At 40.5% G+C, this 16,308-nt stretch overlaps 1 protein-coding gene across 2 annotated transcripts in view; it reads left to right on the top strand.

Moving 5' to 3' along the window:
• The window catches only part of phtf (putative homeodomain transcription factor), a 30,747-nt gene that overhangs the window by 8,657 nt on the left and 5,782 nt on the right, over positions 1–16,308 (top strand). For both annotated transcript variants that reach the window (XR_016302900.1, XM_089638325.1), the window contains exons 3-14: positions 117–256; positions 1,047–1,255; positions 1,720–1,817; positions 1,927–2,001; positions 2,084–2,945; positions 3,054–3,156; positions 3,785–3,892; positions 10,472–10,656; positions 13,417–13,535; positions 13,774–14,002; positions 14,692–14,787; positions 16,040–16,279. Coding sequence is in view for 1 of the 2 variants with exons in the window: in XM_089638325.1 (XP_089494451.1) it covers positions 117–256; positions 1,047–1,255; positions 1,720–1,817; positions 1,927–2,001; positions 2,084–2,945; positions 3,054–3,156; positions 3,785–3,892; positions 10,472–10,656; positions 13,417–13,535; positions 13,774–14,002; positions 14,692–14,787; positions 16,040–16,279 (2,464 nt within the window). In the remaining variant the exon portion in view is untranslated. The remainder of the gene's footprint in view (positions 1–116; positions 257–1,046; positions 1,256–1,719; positions 1,818–1,926; positions 2,002–2,083; positions 2,946–3,053; positions 3,157–3,784; positions 3,893–10,471; positions 10,657–13,416; positions 13,536–13,773; positions 14,003–14,691; positions 14,788–16,039; positions 16,280–16,308) is intronic.

Genomic DNA, 16,308 nt, shown 5'->3' with positions numbered 1-16,308 from the left:
TGCAGCCCGCAAACGAATTGAAAATGAATATGTAAATTAGCCCTCCGGCTAAAAAGGTTGATCATCACTGTTAAATGTATTGTTTCTATAAATATATAAAAAAAATTATGTGATAGGTACCAGAAGAAAATTGGCACTTATGACAAGCAGGAATGGGAGACCACCATAGAGCAGCGGATTCTCCATGGCCTGGCGCAGGTTCCCCTCAAATCCACTAAACTGAGGCCGGATCTCATTGATGTTGATCTTATCAGAGGTAATTAAACTTACTCATACATTTTTATTTCATAATTTATAGCAATAATAATTGGTAAATTTGGTAGCAGCCCAGTAAACAATGATATTGATTTTTATAGCCCATTGGTTTATCTAATCATTGATGTTGTTATAGATATGAATATAATTTATGCTCAGGGTGGTCACAGATCAGAAAGGTAACGAATGGAAACTTGAAAAGTAATACAATGTAAGTAAAATGGGTGCAAATCTTAAATTCAAAGGGCAAAAGCTTAGTGAACAAGGTTAAGAAAGGGACGCTTAGATGAACATAGAAAGGAGTGTAATGAAAATATATGACAAAAAAGTGAATGGTAGAAGAAGTAGGGTATGTCCGAGGAAGACAAGTGAATCATATTTCCTTTTCATATAACTATAAAGGAAAACTGTTAAAATGCACAAGCTTTGCTTAACTTCTTGAACGCCAAAAGTGCCCATTGGATATGAATATTTTGTATCTGAAAACAACACTTTCAGTTTGTGGGATTTTTACCCTCGGCACACTCCAGAGGTATTAGGTCACGGGAGCTCGGCCTTTCAAAGGTTCAAAGAAAAGTATAGTATTGTAATAAAATGCATAATGAAAATGATTTTTTTTAAATACTTTAGTTTGGTTTGTCAAGAGTCTGAATAACAGAAGACGATGTTTGAACGCGAATGAAGTAAAAAATATGTATAAAATAGAGTTCTGTGGCGGTTCATCCTTTTTGAGAAATGGCGAGATGGTTAGATAGCTATATTTATATAATATATTATTCTATAATTTCCAGGGTCATCCTTCCCCAAGGCTAAGCCGGTGCAAGGTCTGGGCACCGTGGTGCGGTTGGCACTAGCAAGAGTTCTCCTCCTGCCGCTGTGGAAAGGCTGGTGGGCGGCGCACACTTCCCTTTCTGCCGCGAGGCTTCTGCTCGTCCTCTGGGCCCTGCAGGGCATCAACACGGCACTCTACTTTCTGGCCCCTGCGAGCGTTCATCTAGACGTTAGTTGTTTATTCATTAAACTTATGATAGGAACACTTGGAATGAGATGCACTGCCACAATATTTCAGGCAATGTGTTATACTACGATTATGTGCAGTTTAGAGTTTTAAATATAATGTGTGTGACCACACACCACTGAATTAACTTGTACATCCGGAGTCGAGTCAAACTAATGCATTCATTAGATTTTTGTCAACTAGGAGCTGAGATTACTTTCGCTGCATCAGCTGGTACAAAAATATAAATTTTGTATTTAACATTGGTATTCATATTTTCTTGCATTGTTTACATGACTTAAATTGTCGTTAATTCTGATAAATACTGTATATTACTATATATATAGCTCGGCTAATAACACACTAATCACCATTCCTTATATTATGTACAATTTGCATGTTGACAGTATCATCAAAAATGTAATTATCATGCAATACGTTGCTACATTTAGAGTTAATATTTTCAGGCAACATGCATCCTAGTTCCACTGTTTCTGATGTGCGGACTGGGGGTGGTCCACGCCCTCATCGTAAGCACTGCCCCACCCCGCCCCACCGCCCCCAGGTAACCAGCCCACCCACTATATATACTACATCATCTTGCAAATACTCACATCACACTGAATGTACTTTTCTCTTCATCACCATAATCTGATTCCATTGTTTATCATCAGGTACAGATCTGTGAGCAATGATGAAAGGAGACAGAGATGCAGATTGTCAGTCTCTCCAGAAAAAGGAATTCTGAGGTTGATATTTTATCAATTTGGAATAATCGAATCGCCGCTTTGTGTTTTCCTGACATATTTCTTTATGCATTTGTGTTTTCAGGAAAGAAAATCATCTCTTAGCTGACGAGTCCGTGCTCGGTTCGGAAGAGAATGTGTTCTACTCTACGGAAGAGATACGAGTGATCACCGTTTCAACGCAAACGCGAGGCAGCGTGGAAGATGCGTCCGAAGAGCCGCAGGAATGGCAGAGGACTTTCGGCATACCGACAGTTAGTCTCACCCCTCCCTCTAACGGACAGAGTGTCTCCTTTGAACTCGGAGGGCAGAGATTAATGCGCGGAGAACCATTTAGAAAAGTCGAAGCAGAAAGCCCCGTTTTAGGGGAGAGAAGGAGGAATGAAAACCCGAGGAATCCCACCGGGAGCGCAGAAGGTGACGACGGATTTGAGAGTCTCAACGGAAACAATTCCAACGGCAGCGATAACGGTGATGAATTAGATTTTAACGGTGACGTGGACGAAGTCAAAGACGGCCACGAAAGTGACGAGGAAAACGAAGACGATAAAGATACTGAAGCTGTGAATCTCTGTGATAATAAAATACCCATCGGCATCCTATACGAAAGTAAACTGAGAAAGAGGGTTAATGTAAGGAAGAGCGACTTGGAGGAAAAATCTTGCGACAGGGAAGAAGAAGATAACCGGGAGAAGTGGCTGGAAAACAATGTAGTTTCGGAGGACGTTTCCATTGGTTCGGAAAGTACTGTAAGGATAAGGGAGGGGCCCAGGGCTTGCAGTGACGGGGGCAGTTCTACCAACCTGAGCACGGAGCCGGGGGGCGGGGGGAGAAGAGAGAAGAGGTGCAAGCCCGGGGCGGGGGTCAGATTCAGGAACTCCTGGGTGCAGGAGATGCTGGAGCAGAGAAACTCTCTCTCTGAGGGGGCTACAAGGAAACCTAGAAAGGTGACTAAAATTCCCATTTCATTCACCGTAAAATATTTTTATTCATTCTAGTTTTTCTGATAATGCATTTGACAATTACTGACTTGTTATTTGATGTTTATTTATAAGGATTGCACCTCATGTCCATCATCCAGTGAGGAGGAGTGTGACACGCCCTCTGCTTCCCTGGGAGCCTCTCAGCACACAGACTGGGTGGGGCAGACCACCAACAGTTAGTTCATTCTGTCTTTTCTATTCAATGATCAATTACAGTTGAATCCGCCTAATTGGTACATCGGTTTATCGAGACAGCCGGTTATTTCATCCAAAGCCTAGGGAACAGAAGCCAAATAAAGTAACTAATACTAATTCACTTCGGTTATCTTGGTCATTATTCTATTTGATTGGGACAAATTCGGATTTTAAGTCGATGCAAAACATGTCTCAATAAACAAATTTTAGTTATGAAGGCGGGCGTTCAGTATGGAACGCGGGTAAGGTTAGTGATTGCACCGCACTACGGAACTTCCAAGTTCATTCCGCGGTAATTCGGTATACTTCGCCCACACCGGCTAGTGTTCGTCATCCACCGACATTTCGTCGTTGTTCAGTTTGTAGTACATTGAAGTTAGAAGTAATTTTGGGTTACTGTTTTTGAATTGTTTGTTCATGACTATTTATTTATTTGTAACTATCACGTATCTGGGACAGTCACTTATTTGGGACAAAATGTTTGAGCCCGATGTGTCCCAATTAAGCGGAATCGACTGTAGTTTATGTATAAGCGGAAGTGTAGATATTTTGAACTCATAAATATTAGCTGTGTTCGAAATAACAATCCATATTGTGTTTCATTCTAGGTGAAGAGTGTAGTTATAGCTCTGAGCCCGAGGAGTCAGAGTGGGAAGGAAGAGGAGCAGACCCTGCCTGGGAGCCTTGTGCCATACTCAGTCCTGCTAGTGATAGAGGTACTTACTGTTGTATACCTTCATATGTTCGTAGCTTTCAACTTGGGAGGCGGGTACGGGTATGGATAACCAACACCTCTACCAGAGTTGGTGACTTAACCGAGGTGCCCAAATTCATGGGGTTAAGTTTGTCTTGTTGGCGGATGCATCTGTCTATCAGCTGGACGGTGGCGGGCCAGATTGGTAGAGACCTTCTTTTCCTCAAATCACTTCCTACTTACCTATACTTCCTCTCAAATTCCTATAATTAAAAAGGCCCTCCATACAGCATTCCCAAAGATCGACTACCTGTTCCGTAACGCCAATTGCTTTTGACAGGCCGTGTACTAACCAATCGTATCGTCAGGATTTGAACTGTTTAGTTTAAGTTCGCACAAGTCAGCTAAAACGATGGAAAGCCGTGAGCCCAGCCAGTTGCACAAAAACGGTTCGACCTGTCAATTATCGATCCCCGGTTGTGTTATCGGAATAATCATAATACGTATTTATTATTGCAATTTAATCTAAAATAACGAGTGATAACGAACGACAGTTCAGTTCCAGTGCTGACAGATGAGGCTGATGCAGATTTCACCATCATTTCACCGGTAAGTTGCTTGTGAAGTAACGTTACGCATTGTGTTTCCGCATTCGCCTGTCAAAAACCGTATAATTAATTTATTTGTTATCTGTGTGGAATAGCCCTTGAGTCGGCTATTCCAACCCCTGTTCGTTTTTCGAACATTTTTGGTGCCGAAACTAGGGAACTTTAAGATTATAATCTATCTATGCCAAAACGGATATATGCTGTGGAATGTTTCTTAAATTTTGAATAATAATCAATTCGAACAGTAATTAGGTAGGTACCTAGCTCTTGAGTATTTACGACCTACCGCGCATATAATTATAATAGATTAAATTATTATCATTTATTTCGTTTATTTACGACCATAGTATTTACGATTTCATAGTATTTACGACCTACCGCGTATATAATTATAATAGATTAAATTATTATCATTTATTTCGTTTCGTTTTTAGGTACGTTTCCAATCGCGTTTATTCAACATGGCCCCAGCCATTCAAACATTGCGCCGGAAACGGACATTAGCGAATAATAGGTTAGTCAAGACACATGAAATAGCAAAAAGCGCTTTGCACGATGCAACTAAGTGCAACTTATTGTTAGCGCATTATACTACTCTGGAAAAGATAGTTCTTGAATTTGAAACGTCTCACGCGGAAATATTAGCTTTAGATGACACAAACGAAATTGATGAGGATAAAATTCGTGAAACCTTTGACGAGATGTATTATCAAATTGTCGAAATTTACCAGGAGTTAACCAGTCAGCCTCTCGATTGTAAGACCGCGAATGCGTGCACAAATGTTAAATTACCAAAAATAAACATTCCAATATTTTCTGGAAATGTCAAGCAATGGCCCGAATTTTACGACATGTTTAACGCTCTGATTCATGAAAACAAATCTTTATCCAACATCGAACGCATGCAGTATTTGTTCTCATGTTTATCTGGAGAAGCTTTAGGGTTAATTCGGACATTTCCAGTACAAGGAGCTCACTACGTTGAAGCATATCAAAGATTAATCGCGCGCTATCGTAACGCGCGTGAACTCGCCTTTACGTGTTGGCGGGAAATGCTAAATTTAAATTTTCCGCCTAACGATCCTTTTGAATTTCGTCGCGTGTTCGATGTATTTAATGAGGATTTAACAATTTTAAAAGAATTGGATCTCCCAATAGATAATTGGGACTTCGTGCTTTGTTATTTAATTCTGTCGAAATTAGATTCACCTACAAGATGCGCATTCGAACAACTGCAGTCTCCTACCGACCTGCCTTCATATTTGAAACTCAAAGAGTTTCTTTATAACAAATGCGAAGCTCTTGTACGAGACTTACATTTTTCGACTCGCGATAGCAGTACTATTGACAAACCTCTTGCACGGAACTTTAATCAGGCTGCCAAAAAACGCACTTCAGCGCTTCTTTGCGATCTTAAGAAAGGACAGCCTAAAACAAATAGGTCCTCGAACTCCACCACTTATCTGAAATGCTCCTGTTGCGGGGAAGACCACTCCATTTCCAAGTGCAAGGTATTTGCACTCAAGTCAGTTCAGGATCGCCTACAGTTTGTTCAATCACACCGTTGGTGTTTCAATTGTCTTCATTCTTCTCATTATCTTAAAGATTGTAAATCTTTGTTTACATGTCAAAAATGTCAGCAAAAACATCATACTTTGCTCCATCGAGACGAAAACGCTTCTTTGGAAAATCAGTATCAACACTCCACGGCGTCTACGGACCAGGAGCCTTCTTCCGACTCTAAAATTCAGGTCCTCACCAACTTAGGAGACAAGTCCATAGTACTATTGTCAACCGCCAATGTTGGCATTCGCGATTCATCCGGCCGTTTCCAAACCTTTCGCGCATTGATCGATTCGGGCAGTCAAGCTCACTTCATCACCGATCGTGCTGCGGAGCTCGTAGGCATCCCTCGTCAAGCCAGTTCTCAGAGAGTTAGCGGCTTAGGCCAATCTTCCGCAACCACGTCAGGAGTCATTCAATTAGAGATCGGTGTTAAGGGACGGGTTCTCTTCAACATCAAGGCACTTACGCTGCCAAGTATCTGTGGCAACATGCCAACTGTTCGTCTAGATAAGTCATCGTGGCATCAGTTGAGAGACTTGCCTCTTGCCGATCCTGACTGTCACAAACCGGGACCGATTGATCTTCTTCTGGGTGCTGAGGTTTTCTCTTGTCTTCTGAGACCTGGTAATGTGAATGGTGGTCCACGTCAGCCATCAGCTTTCAATTCTGCATTTGGTTGGCTTCTTCTAGGTTCAGTTGGTTCGGACACTGCTCACGAAACGAAATCTTTCATCGTTACTAACGAGGACCGGCTCCACGAAGAGGTCCAGCGACTGTGGGAGTTAGACACCATTCCCCAGTCTTCACACCTCACTCATGAGGAACAATTTTGTGAACAAATGTACTGCACTGACCACTCACGGGACGGATCTTCGGGAAGATACATCGTATCCTTGCCTTTCCGAGAAAGTGGAAGGGATATCTCTTTTCCAGGGTCGCGTGAGATCGCTTTACGTAGATTCCATTCACTCGAGCGCAAACTCATAGCAAATCCAACCTTACGTGAACAATATTCTGCTTTCATGACTGATTATTTACACAGTGGTCACATGACTCGTGTTCCTGGAAAAGATTTGCACAAGGGAAAGTATCACATACCTCATCATTGCATTCTTCGTCCAGGCGGCGCTAGCATTTACTTAAGAGTCGTTTTCGACGCCTCAGCGACGGATGTTAACGGATCCTTGTTAAATGATACCTTGCTTATCGGTCAAAAGCTTCAAAAGAACCTGCTGGAGCTTTTGCTAAAATTCCGTATACCATCGGTAGTGTTTACTGCTGATGTACGACAAATGTATCGCCAAATATTGGTTCTAGAACCAGATCGCGCTTTCCAAAGAATATTTTGGCGTTTTCATTCGTCGGAACCCTTCCACGAGTACCAACTAAACACTGTAACCTATGGTGTCTCCTCCGCCCCATTTTTGGCCTGTCGTACTGTCAAACAGTTGACCAAAGATGAAGGTTATGATTTACTGCTAGCGCGTCGTGTGCTAACTTCGGATATTTACATAGATGACATCGTTACCGGTTGTAACAGCTTAGAACAAGCTCAACAAACGAAAACCGAAGTTATCGAGCTGTTTAAACGAGGTCAATTCGAATTGCGGAAGTGGGCTAGTAACAAACCAGAATTACTCGCCGATCTGCCTCCGGAATACTGCCTCAATGACTTGGTGTCCATGGATGTTGATAACTCTCACATTCTCAAGGTATTGGGATTAAAGTGGGAGCCACGACATGATACATTTTCATTCGAAGTCCTATGCCTCGATCGCGAGTGCACTAAACGCACTATCCTCAGTGAAGTCGCTCGAGTTTTTGACCCTCTCGTTTTTCTATGCCCTTTGACGTTTTTCGCCAAATCCCTAGTACCAAAGTTGTGGGTTCTAAAGGTTGGGTGGGATGACACCCCCCCTGTTAAAATTGTTCGTCAATGGGATCGTTATACTAAACAATTACCGCTCTTGAAGTCGTTGAAAATCCCTCGATGGGTGTCATTCCCTCACATGGAGTCGTGTCAACTTCATGGCTTCTCAGATAGTTCGGAACTTGGATATGGCGCGGTAGTTTACTTGCAAATCATGGATGTTAACGATAAAGTCCAAATATATTTGGTTTGCGCCAAGTCTCGAGTCACCCCCACAAAAAAGATTTCATTGCCTCGCCTTGAACTGTGTGCGGCAGTTCTTCTAGCAGATCTATTAAAATTCGTCAAAGATTTATACGTACCATTGCTTCAGATCTCCAATACCTTTGCGTGGTCGGATTCAACCATCGTGCTCGCCTGGTTACGTTCTCTTTCGTGTCGCTGGAAGACTTTCGTGGCTAACCGTGTCAGTCACATTCAAGATGCCCTCGAAGGGACTTCCTGGCATCACGTGTCATCTGGAGATAATCCAGCGGATGTCGCTTCTCGTGGTCAATCTCCAGCCGATCTGATCGATAACACGTTATGGTGGGCGGGGCCTTCGTGGCTGATCCAGTCATCCGATTCTTGGCCGTTGTTCGATGGCAATTTCGACGAAATTGAACTTCACTCTGAGGAACGAGTTCGATCTTTATTTGTCCAACAGGACGAAAATCTGGTGGACCTATTATTAGTTAAATTTTCTTCGATTCGGAAGATCCAACGCATTCTCGGTTACTGTCTTAGATTCATATACAACCTACAGAATAAAGAATCTCGTCATTTGTATCTTCCATTAAACCGTGCCGAAATTCACACTTCACTTTTGACAGTAGTTAAACGCACTCATCATGTACATTTTAATAATGATATCACACGCTTGAAAGAGGGCAACCTTATGTCGAAACAAATGCGGAAGCTTAATCCCTTCATTGACGACCACGGTGTGCTCAGGGTGGGTGGCAGGTTATCTCAATCTGGGCTCGAATTCGAGTATAAACATCCTGCCCTATTTCCTCGCGAATCTAAGCTTACTTCTCTTGTGATAGACGCTCTACATCGAGAACATTGTCATCCAGGCCCCGACGGCGTTGTTCGTATCGCTACGGTTCGTACATCGAATGGTTCTCTTCTCACGAGACCATTACCCAAATTATGTCCATTGCCTAGTCAATGTGACTAATCATTTTCGCTTCCGCGGCGCATTCTTTCTTATCATTTTCATTATTATTATTAATATATTTTTTTTTTCTTTTTCTTCTCTCTTTTCACTGTTTCTTCGTTCACGCAACGTTCCACAGCATTGCCCGTTTTGTTTCTAAATTTTATTTAAAATACACGTTGTTGTATTTTGGTGGGCGGAATGTTCCGTAACGCCAATTGCTTTTGACAGGCCGTGTACTAACCAATCGTATCGTCAGGATTTGAACTGTTTAGTTTAAGTTCGCACAAGTCAGCTAAAACGACGGAAAGCCGTGAGCCCAGCCAGTTGCACAAAAACGGTTCGACCTGTCAATTATCGATCCCCGGTTGTGTTATCGGAATAATCATAATACGTATTTATTATTGCAATTTAATCTAAAATAACGAGTGATAACGAACGACAGTTCAGTTCCAGTGCTGACAGATGAGGCTGATGCAGATTTCACCATCATTTCACCGGTAAGTTGCTTGTGAAGTAACGTTACGCATTGTGTTTCCGCATTCGCCTGTCAAAAACCGTATAATTAATTTATTTGTTATCTGTGTGGAATAGCCCTTGAGTCGGCTATTCCAACCCCTGTTCGTTTTTCGAACAACTACCATAATACGTACATGTGTCTAGTGTGGTAGTCGAAAAGCATGTAAAAAACCTGTATCCAAATATATTTTTATGAATAAAGAAAAAAAAAAAAAAAAATCACATAAATGTCCATAAATCAACATTTTCAAATGTAGCGATGCTACTGAAATATTCGGGAACGTTCGCCAATGCAAAACGCATCGTAGTAGCTAGAACTCTCTAGATATAATGCTAGCATTGGGCGCACTCCTACCTACAAGTCTGAATATTCTCGACACACTGGGCGCTATAAAACGGGCGCATTGAGATGTACTCAGTCATCAATTAGCAGTTACAACAGTGAGAAAACTGCGGGCCCTGAAAAAAAAAACGCGGGGGCCACATGGCCAGTGGTCCCCGTGTCGCACCCCGCCGTTACTCCACCGCGCTGCTACAGGCTACACGCATCTACCTACGCCTGGCTCTGCACAGACTTTATAAGAGAGGCTATGGATTACCATGGACTCCTCACATCAGCGCCCTGGCCCCGGATATCTTCCCTGGCCTGCGCTCCTCAAGCGCCTAAACCCTGCGACCAAACAAATAATCCAGTGCTAATGTAGGTATACATTTGTCAAGTATAAGTATGCATTTGTTTTAAATGAATGTAATTAGAGGAGGCCAGTTTCTGCAGGTGAAAATGTTAATAATATGTATGTAGTTGTTTCTCATATCCTTTATCTTTGTTTTCTCCAGTCTCCTGCACCATCTGGGAGCGAGGTCGGATCCTCAAGGCTCCGCTGTCTGCCGTGGACATCAGCCGCGCCGTGGTGCACCGGGCCGATAGGACTCTGGCACGGTGCTCCAGCGGCTTTTGGCCTGGCCCCGCCATACTGGCCCCGCTGCTGGCGTTCCTGCCCACCGCCACTAGACTCATACAGGTAGATATCATATAATACAGGCTCTTGTGCCATCTGGGAGCGTGGCTGAATACTTTTATACAGGTAGACTATCACCAGAGTCATAGAATAAAAATTCTGCACCTCCCGCAGTGCTCATGTTGTCTGTGGCCTCAAGAGTGCACAACGCGGCCATGTGGTAGTTGTAAAGAAAAGAAGATAAATTTGTCATCCATTCGTTAACACTCGACACATTTAAAAAAATATGCCTTTAGCATCAGGGATTTCCGAGTGCTCAGGTTGGGCCGCCCACATTTGTTCAAAAAATCTTTTTACTGTAGTTTAAAGCCAACGAATCCACCATTTCACCATTTATCTAATAATTTGGGTTTCATAAAATTAAAATAAAACATTTTGCATTTAAAAGTAAAATCTGCTTTTGAATGAATAGACATTTTTACATGGGAGCGCAAATTACTCGCCACGTTATGAACAAATTTGCGAAGTCCAAATTCGGCAAAGTAAATTTCTTCTATTTTCTGAGTCGAATATTTTGTTTACGTATTTAGTTAAGACACGTTTATAAATGTTTCATAATTTACTTCCCAGTAAACAACGATGAGCACACTTGAGAATCGCAACATTCGAGCAATGTTGGAGGGTTGTCATAACCGCTCTGTTCCTATTAATAATAAAATAATGAAATCTTTAAGAAAATATATAACATTTCACTTTTAAGATGATAATAGAAAAGGATAACAACTAAAAAAACAAATGAAATTATATACTCACAGCTTTTACCAGCGATTCCTAAAAGTATTTGGAGTAAAAATTTGGACATCATTTTGCCGTCCGATGACACTTTTTCAATTAAAAACAAAAAACATGTTTTTCTATCACACATCGACACTCGGTATAACCTAGCGCATTACGTGATATGCACTCCTTCTCGTTCCAGCAGTACTGTACATACGAATCAACTAACACGTGGTCCGTTGCGACGTGTGACAGTACGATCCAAAGGTAATATATGATCGGTGGCGACGTGCGATAGAAAAATATAATATTTTTAATTTTAATAGATAAAAAATATCATCGGACAGCAAAATGACACATACATTTTTCATTCCAAACATGCTCACTGTATCTACATTTTACTTCCAAACATACCAATTTTTCACAATTGATAACCAATCATTTATTCTATTATTATTAAGTGTTGTTTATAAGTTTTGTAAAATTCAAAACTCGTTTAGTAATAACGCCATTAAAGTGGAATAAATTAAAAAATTTATCATCCTTTATTAATACGACGTAGTTCCAGCAAGATATAACAAAATGAAAAAATAGACGTTCCAAATGATACGATTATGTATTTTATCAAAGCGCAAAAGGCGAAGGCACATCCCTGATTCTTATGCAAACGGCTTTGTGTTTTGCGTCCAGATGTATCTCGATGTGATAGTATATGTTTCTACAAATGATCCATATTATACGATGTGAATAAGCTTAAAATAAAGTAAAATAATGCTTACATATGGAATGTAATGCGACAATGGGGTTTATTCTCTTTTCACATCTATTTTTACAAAGTTTTCATAGCACAAGCCATCATTTGCCGTGTTATTTCGTAAAATGAACCGATGATACCTCGACCATAGCTCGACGCTAGTTCGCACAAGAATGATGACGTCACATTTTCTAGATTCACTGGAGGCCATACGCGAGCCCAGCCAGCTCCAATGGAACCGGTATGGGGAGTGGGGAATAATACGCTTTTATCACTTAGGGCAGGTCTACTAATATTCATATGTCTATGGTTTTAATTTAATAGAGAATTCAATTACGAATACATTGATATAATATGATAAAAAGTAACAGAAATCATATAAAATAAATAATCAGGACATTTTTCACAACATTGATATATTGTAGCACAAATACGATACTGTCTCTGTAAATGTTATCTGGAATATTCCATGGGAAGAACATTGGTGAGCTCTTTTGGTATTCTATAGAAGTTATTCAAACTAGAACACTAAGGACGGGTTGTTTCGGAGAACTTGAACAATTCTTCAAATTTCAAAGTTAATTTTCTAGTTCTGTGAAAGATATTTTTAAGTTCTGTTTTTATTTCAGTTCTGTCAAGCAACTAGCCTATAATGATATAATAACAGAATTTGAATAGGACTTTCACAGAACCGGTAAATGAACGTTGAAATTTGATGAATTGTTCAAATTCTTCGAAACAACCCGTCCTAAATATTAACAGAGTGCGGGAAGTTCAAATTATATATATATATATTTTTTTTTTAATAATTTTTTTAGAACTGTTCTACATGTTTATTTGTATGAATCATATATTTGGTCATGTTTTTTTAGTATGTTAATTTTTAAAGTAATTTTGTCAAAATTGTAACAGTTAAATAATAGAAGAAAAACATAACATTATACAAGAAAAATATGTACTGGAAAAACATAACATTATACAAGAAAAATGTACAGTGCAAAAACATACAGACGAAAAACATAATGTTATAATCTTTGTTAGGTTGCAACATTTTATCTATATTCTTCCTTCCCGTGTCCATAATCCATATTTTAATACTTCTTTTGAAGTCGGTTATTTTTTTATGGTTTTTATTGTTTTTATAAAAATCACGTACCCACGTAGGTGATTGTCGCACCTAAATTTGGGTAGCTGATGCTCGAGTGGTTATAGTAAATTTAAGTCTTATTTTTAATGTGATTCTGCAAAAGTAATTTTAAAAAAATTCATTTGTCTTTTTTTATTTTGGGCAGGTTTTGGTGGACAGTGAAGCAGCTGGAACGGAGAATGTGACGGTATGGGACCTGCCCGCCATCTTTATCATGAATTCCCCCTTCCACGCCATATGCACAGCTTTTGGGAGCTCAGCTTGGTAAGCACTAACCATTATTGATGTTCATATGGTGCAAAATGTATTTTCATATATCGTAAGACTGACGCCTGCACAAATTCGAAATTTTATAAGCAGGCTCCCTACTATTGTCATTTAGAATTGCAAGGTGAGCTGGGAGGACCTTGATCCCCTTCACACTGCATTACGATTGTAAGGGATCATGTCTTATTATATGATTTATTTGGCAGTGTAGTGATTGAATTCTTTTTATTTTCAGGGAGCGCATAATGAACTTGATATCCTGGCTTCTCCGCCTCGGTCTAGGCGCGCTGGTATTCTTCCTGCTGTCGGTGGCGGAGCGTGCCTTCCGCCAGCGCTTCTTCTACGCCAAGCTCTTCTCGCACCTCACCTCGGCGCGCCGGGCACGCCAGTCCTTCTTACCTCACTTCCGCCTCAACCGGGTCAGGAACATCAAGACGTGGCTGTCTGTGAGGTCTTACTTGAAGGTTAACGGAGATTTATTATTGTATTTGTGAAGTTGGTTACTGTTCGCTGAGTTTCTGAATTACTACTGCCAGATCCTCCGAGCTGGCTACATTCAAATTCCTGTAAAATGGCATACCTTTATTTGATCAGAGATGGCAATCAATCTGTGTTGTTAGTTCCTGGGTCTAGGTTAGAGCAGTTTCCAGTTCCGATACCAATTGCTGTTCAAAGCCAGTAAATAACCTTTTTTCTTGTGTATTTGTTGGTTCGATTTCAGAGCCCTCAAGGTGATTTTTTACAAAAACGGCACTTTAAAAATTATCCGATTATTATTATTAACTAATTAACTAACTAACATGGGTAGGCAGAGAGGACAGACCGCCAAACAACTCGGTATTGGCACACGCTCCTTGCCTTATTCACATTCATCGCATCACATCGTCTCATACATGCTCTTCTATTATTCTGACTCTTGACATGGCCCGACTTCTTCTCCCATTCATATTTGCGTCTTATTCTTTCGCCCTTTCTTCGTTCATTCGCTCTACATGCCCAAACCATCTAAGCGTCTCTTTCTTAGTCTTACTCATTACGCTCACATCAGCCTTGCATTCTTTGTGGATCTCCACAATTCTCACACGATCATACATGGTTTTACCACACATCCTCGCTTCAAGGATCTTATTATATTGTTTTTTATTATTTACAGAGGCGTGGTCCACAGAGATCTGTGGATGTGATTGTGTCGGCAGCATTCTTCATGATGGTCCTGCTTATTTCTTATTTGGTTATCGAACTTCTGAAGGTAAGAAAATTATATGATTACCATATGTATGTACACTGTACAGTACTCACTCAGTAATCCGACAACCACCAAAATCTGCCATTATTTTTACTATTTGAAAGCACAAAATCTCAAATGTACTCAGTTACTATACTGTCATCTAGCTTGCTCTCGCGGACCATTTTACCAGTCAACAGGATTAATTATTGGAGTTTTAGGTTTTTAATTAGTCCCCTGTGTATTCCAGCAACTGTCTCGCGTATTTCTGTTCGTTTAGTTCTGCCACTTTTTTTTAGTTATTGGAGTTTTAGGTTTTTAATTAGTCCCCTGTGTATTCCAGCAACTGTCTCGCGTGTTTCTGTTCGTTTAGTTCTGCCACTTTTTTTGTTTGAATAAGTTTACAAAATGGAGTCTTCTCACAAGCGTAAACATGACACCTTAATTTTTATACCAAAAAATGAAAATTTTGTGGAAGATTTAAATTTTTGTCATATTTTGTATGCATGCACTATACTGCCGCAGTAACTAAAAACACAGTGTCTGCCTTGAGACTCTCAAGGAAGACACTGTGTTTTTACTTACCACGCCGGTATAATCCCCCGCTTTCACTATTTTGCACTTGCCCATTTTTGGAGTGGCGGATGAGAAAGTATTTTATCTAAGATGTAATTCTTTTTTTGGAGATAAGTGAAAGAACAAATAGAAAGTCATAATAATATTACTGCATATCCAAAATCAATCAATGTCAACGATTTATTTTATTCTATTGTCATTTTAAGGCGATGCCATACGTACTAATGCAAAATCATGTGTTTTTGGTTTGAAAATTTGGTCGCCTAGAAATGTTTCAGATGCTTTAATTAAATACTGCGAGTAGAATACATCTTGGCCTTTGAAATAATGGAGTATTTTTTAGATAAGTTTTTTTATAAGCCCAGAAAAAAATAATGTAAAGGCCTATGAAAAATGCTTTAAAGTTCAAAATCTCCTACGTACGAACCCATTTTCGGTTATGATTTTATTGTATAATGTGGCAAATTCAGTTATTTATAAAATGATTGAAAATTATGCCTGAACATCCACAAAATAAAATAAAAGGCACTTTTTGGCCATGTTTTTTTCTTGGATAAATCAAAACAGGCGGATGGCGTTAAGCGGGAATTTAAACCTTATCGCCATCTACGTAAGGGTTGTTATTGATAGCGGCTCAATTTAAAATATTACATGACGTAGTGCATCGCCTTAAGATAAATATATTTTTTAATGGATTCAGGAGACTGGTCAAACAGAGATGTCGAAGGCGGCGGAGGCACTAGGTTGGGCACTGGCCCTAGGTGCTGCGCTCCTACGCCTGGCCGCGCTCGGTACCCGCGCCGCTCGCAAGCACCGCTGCCTGCCCGTGCTTCTGACGGAGCAGATCAACCTTCACCTGGCCATGGAGCGCCGACCCGCTAGCAAGGAGCGCCTGGCCGTGGCCAACAATGTGCTCAAGCTGGCAGCCGATCTGCTCAAGGTGAGACCAACCAGCCTCTTCTTCTACTT

Source organism: Hesperophylax consimilis, chromosome 12, assembly GCF_061612785.1.
Source record: "Hesperophylax consimilis isolate HC1 chromosome 12, BYU_Hcon_1.0, whole genome shotgun sequence".
Taxonomy (NCBI): domain Eukaryota; kingdom Metazoa; phylum Arthropoda; class Insecta; order Trichoptera; family Limnephilidae; genus Hesperophylax; species Hesperophylax consimilis.
This window is presented reverse-complemented; position numbering and strand designations above follow the sequence as displayed.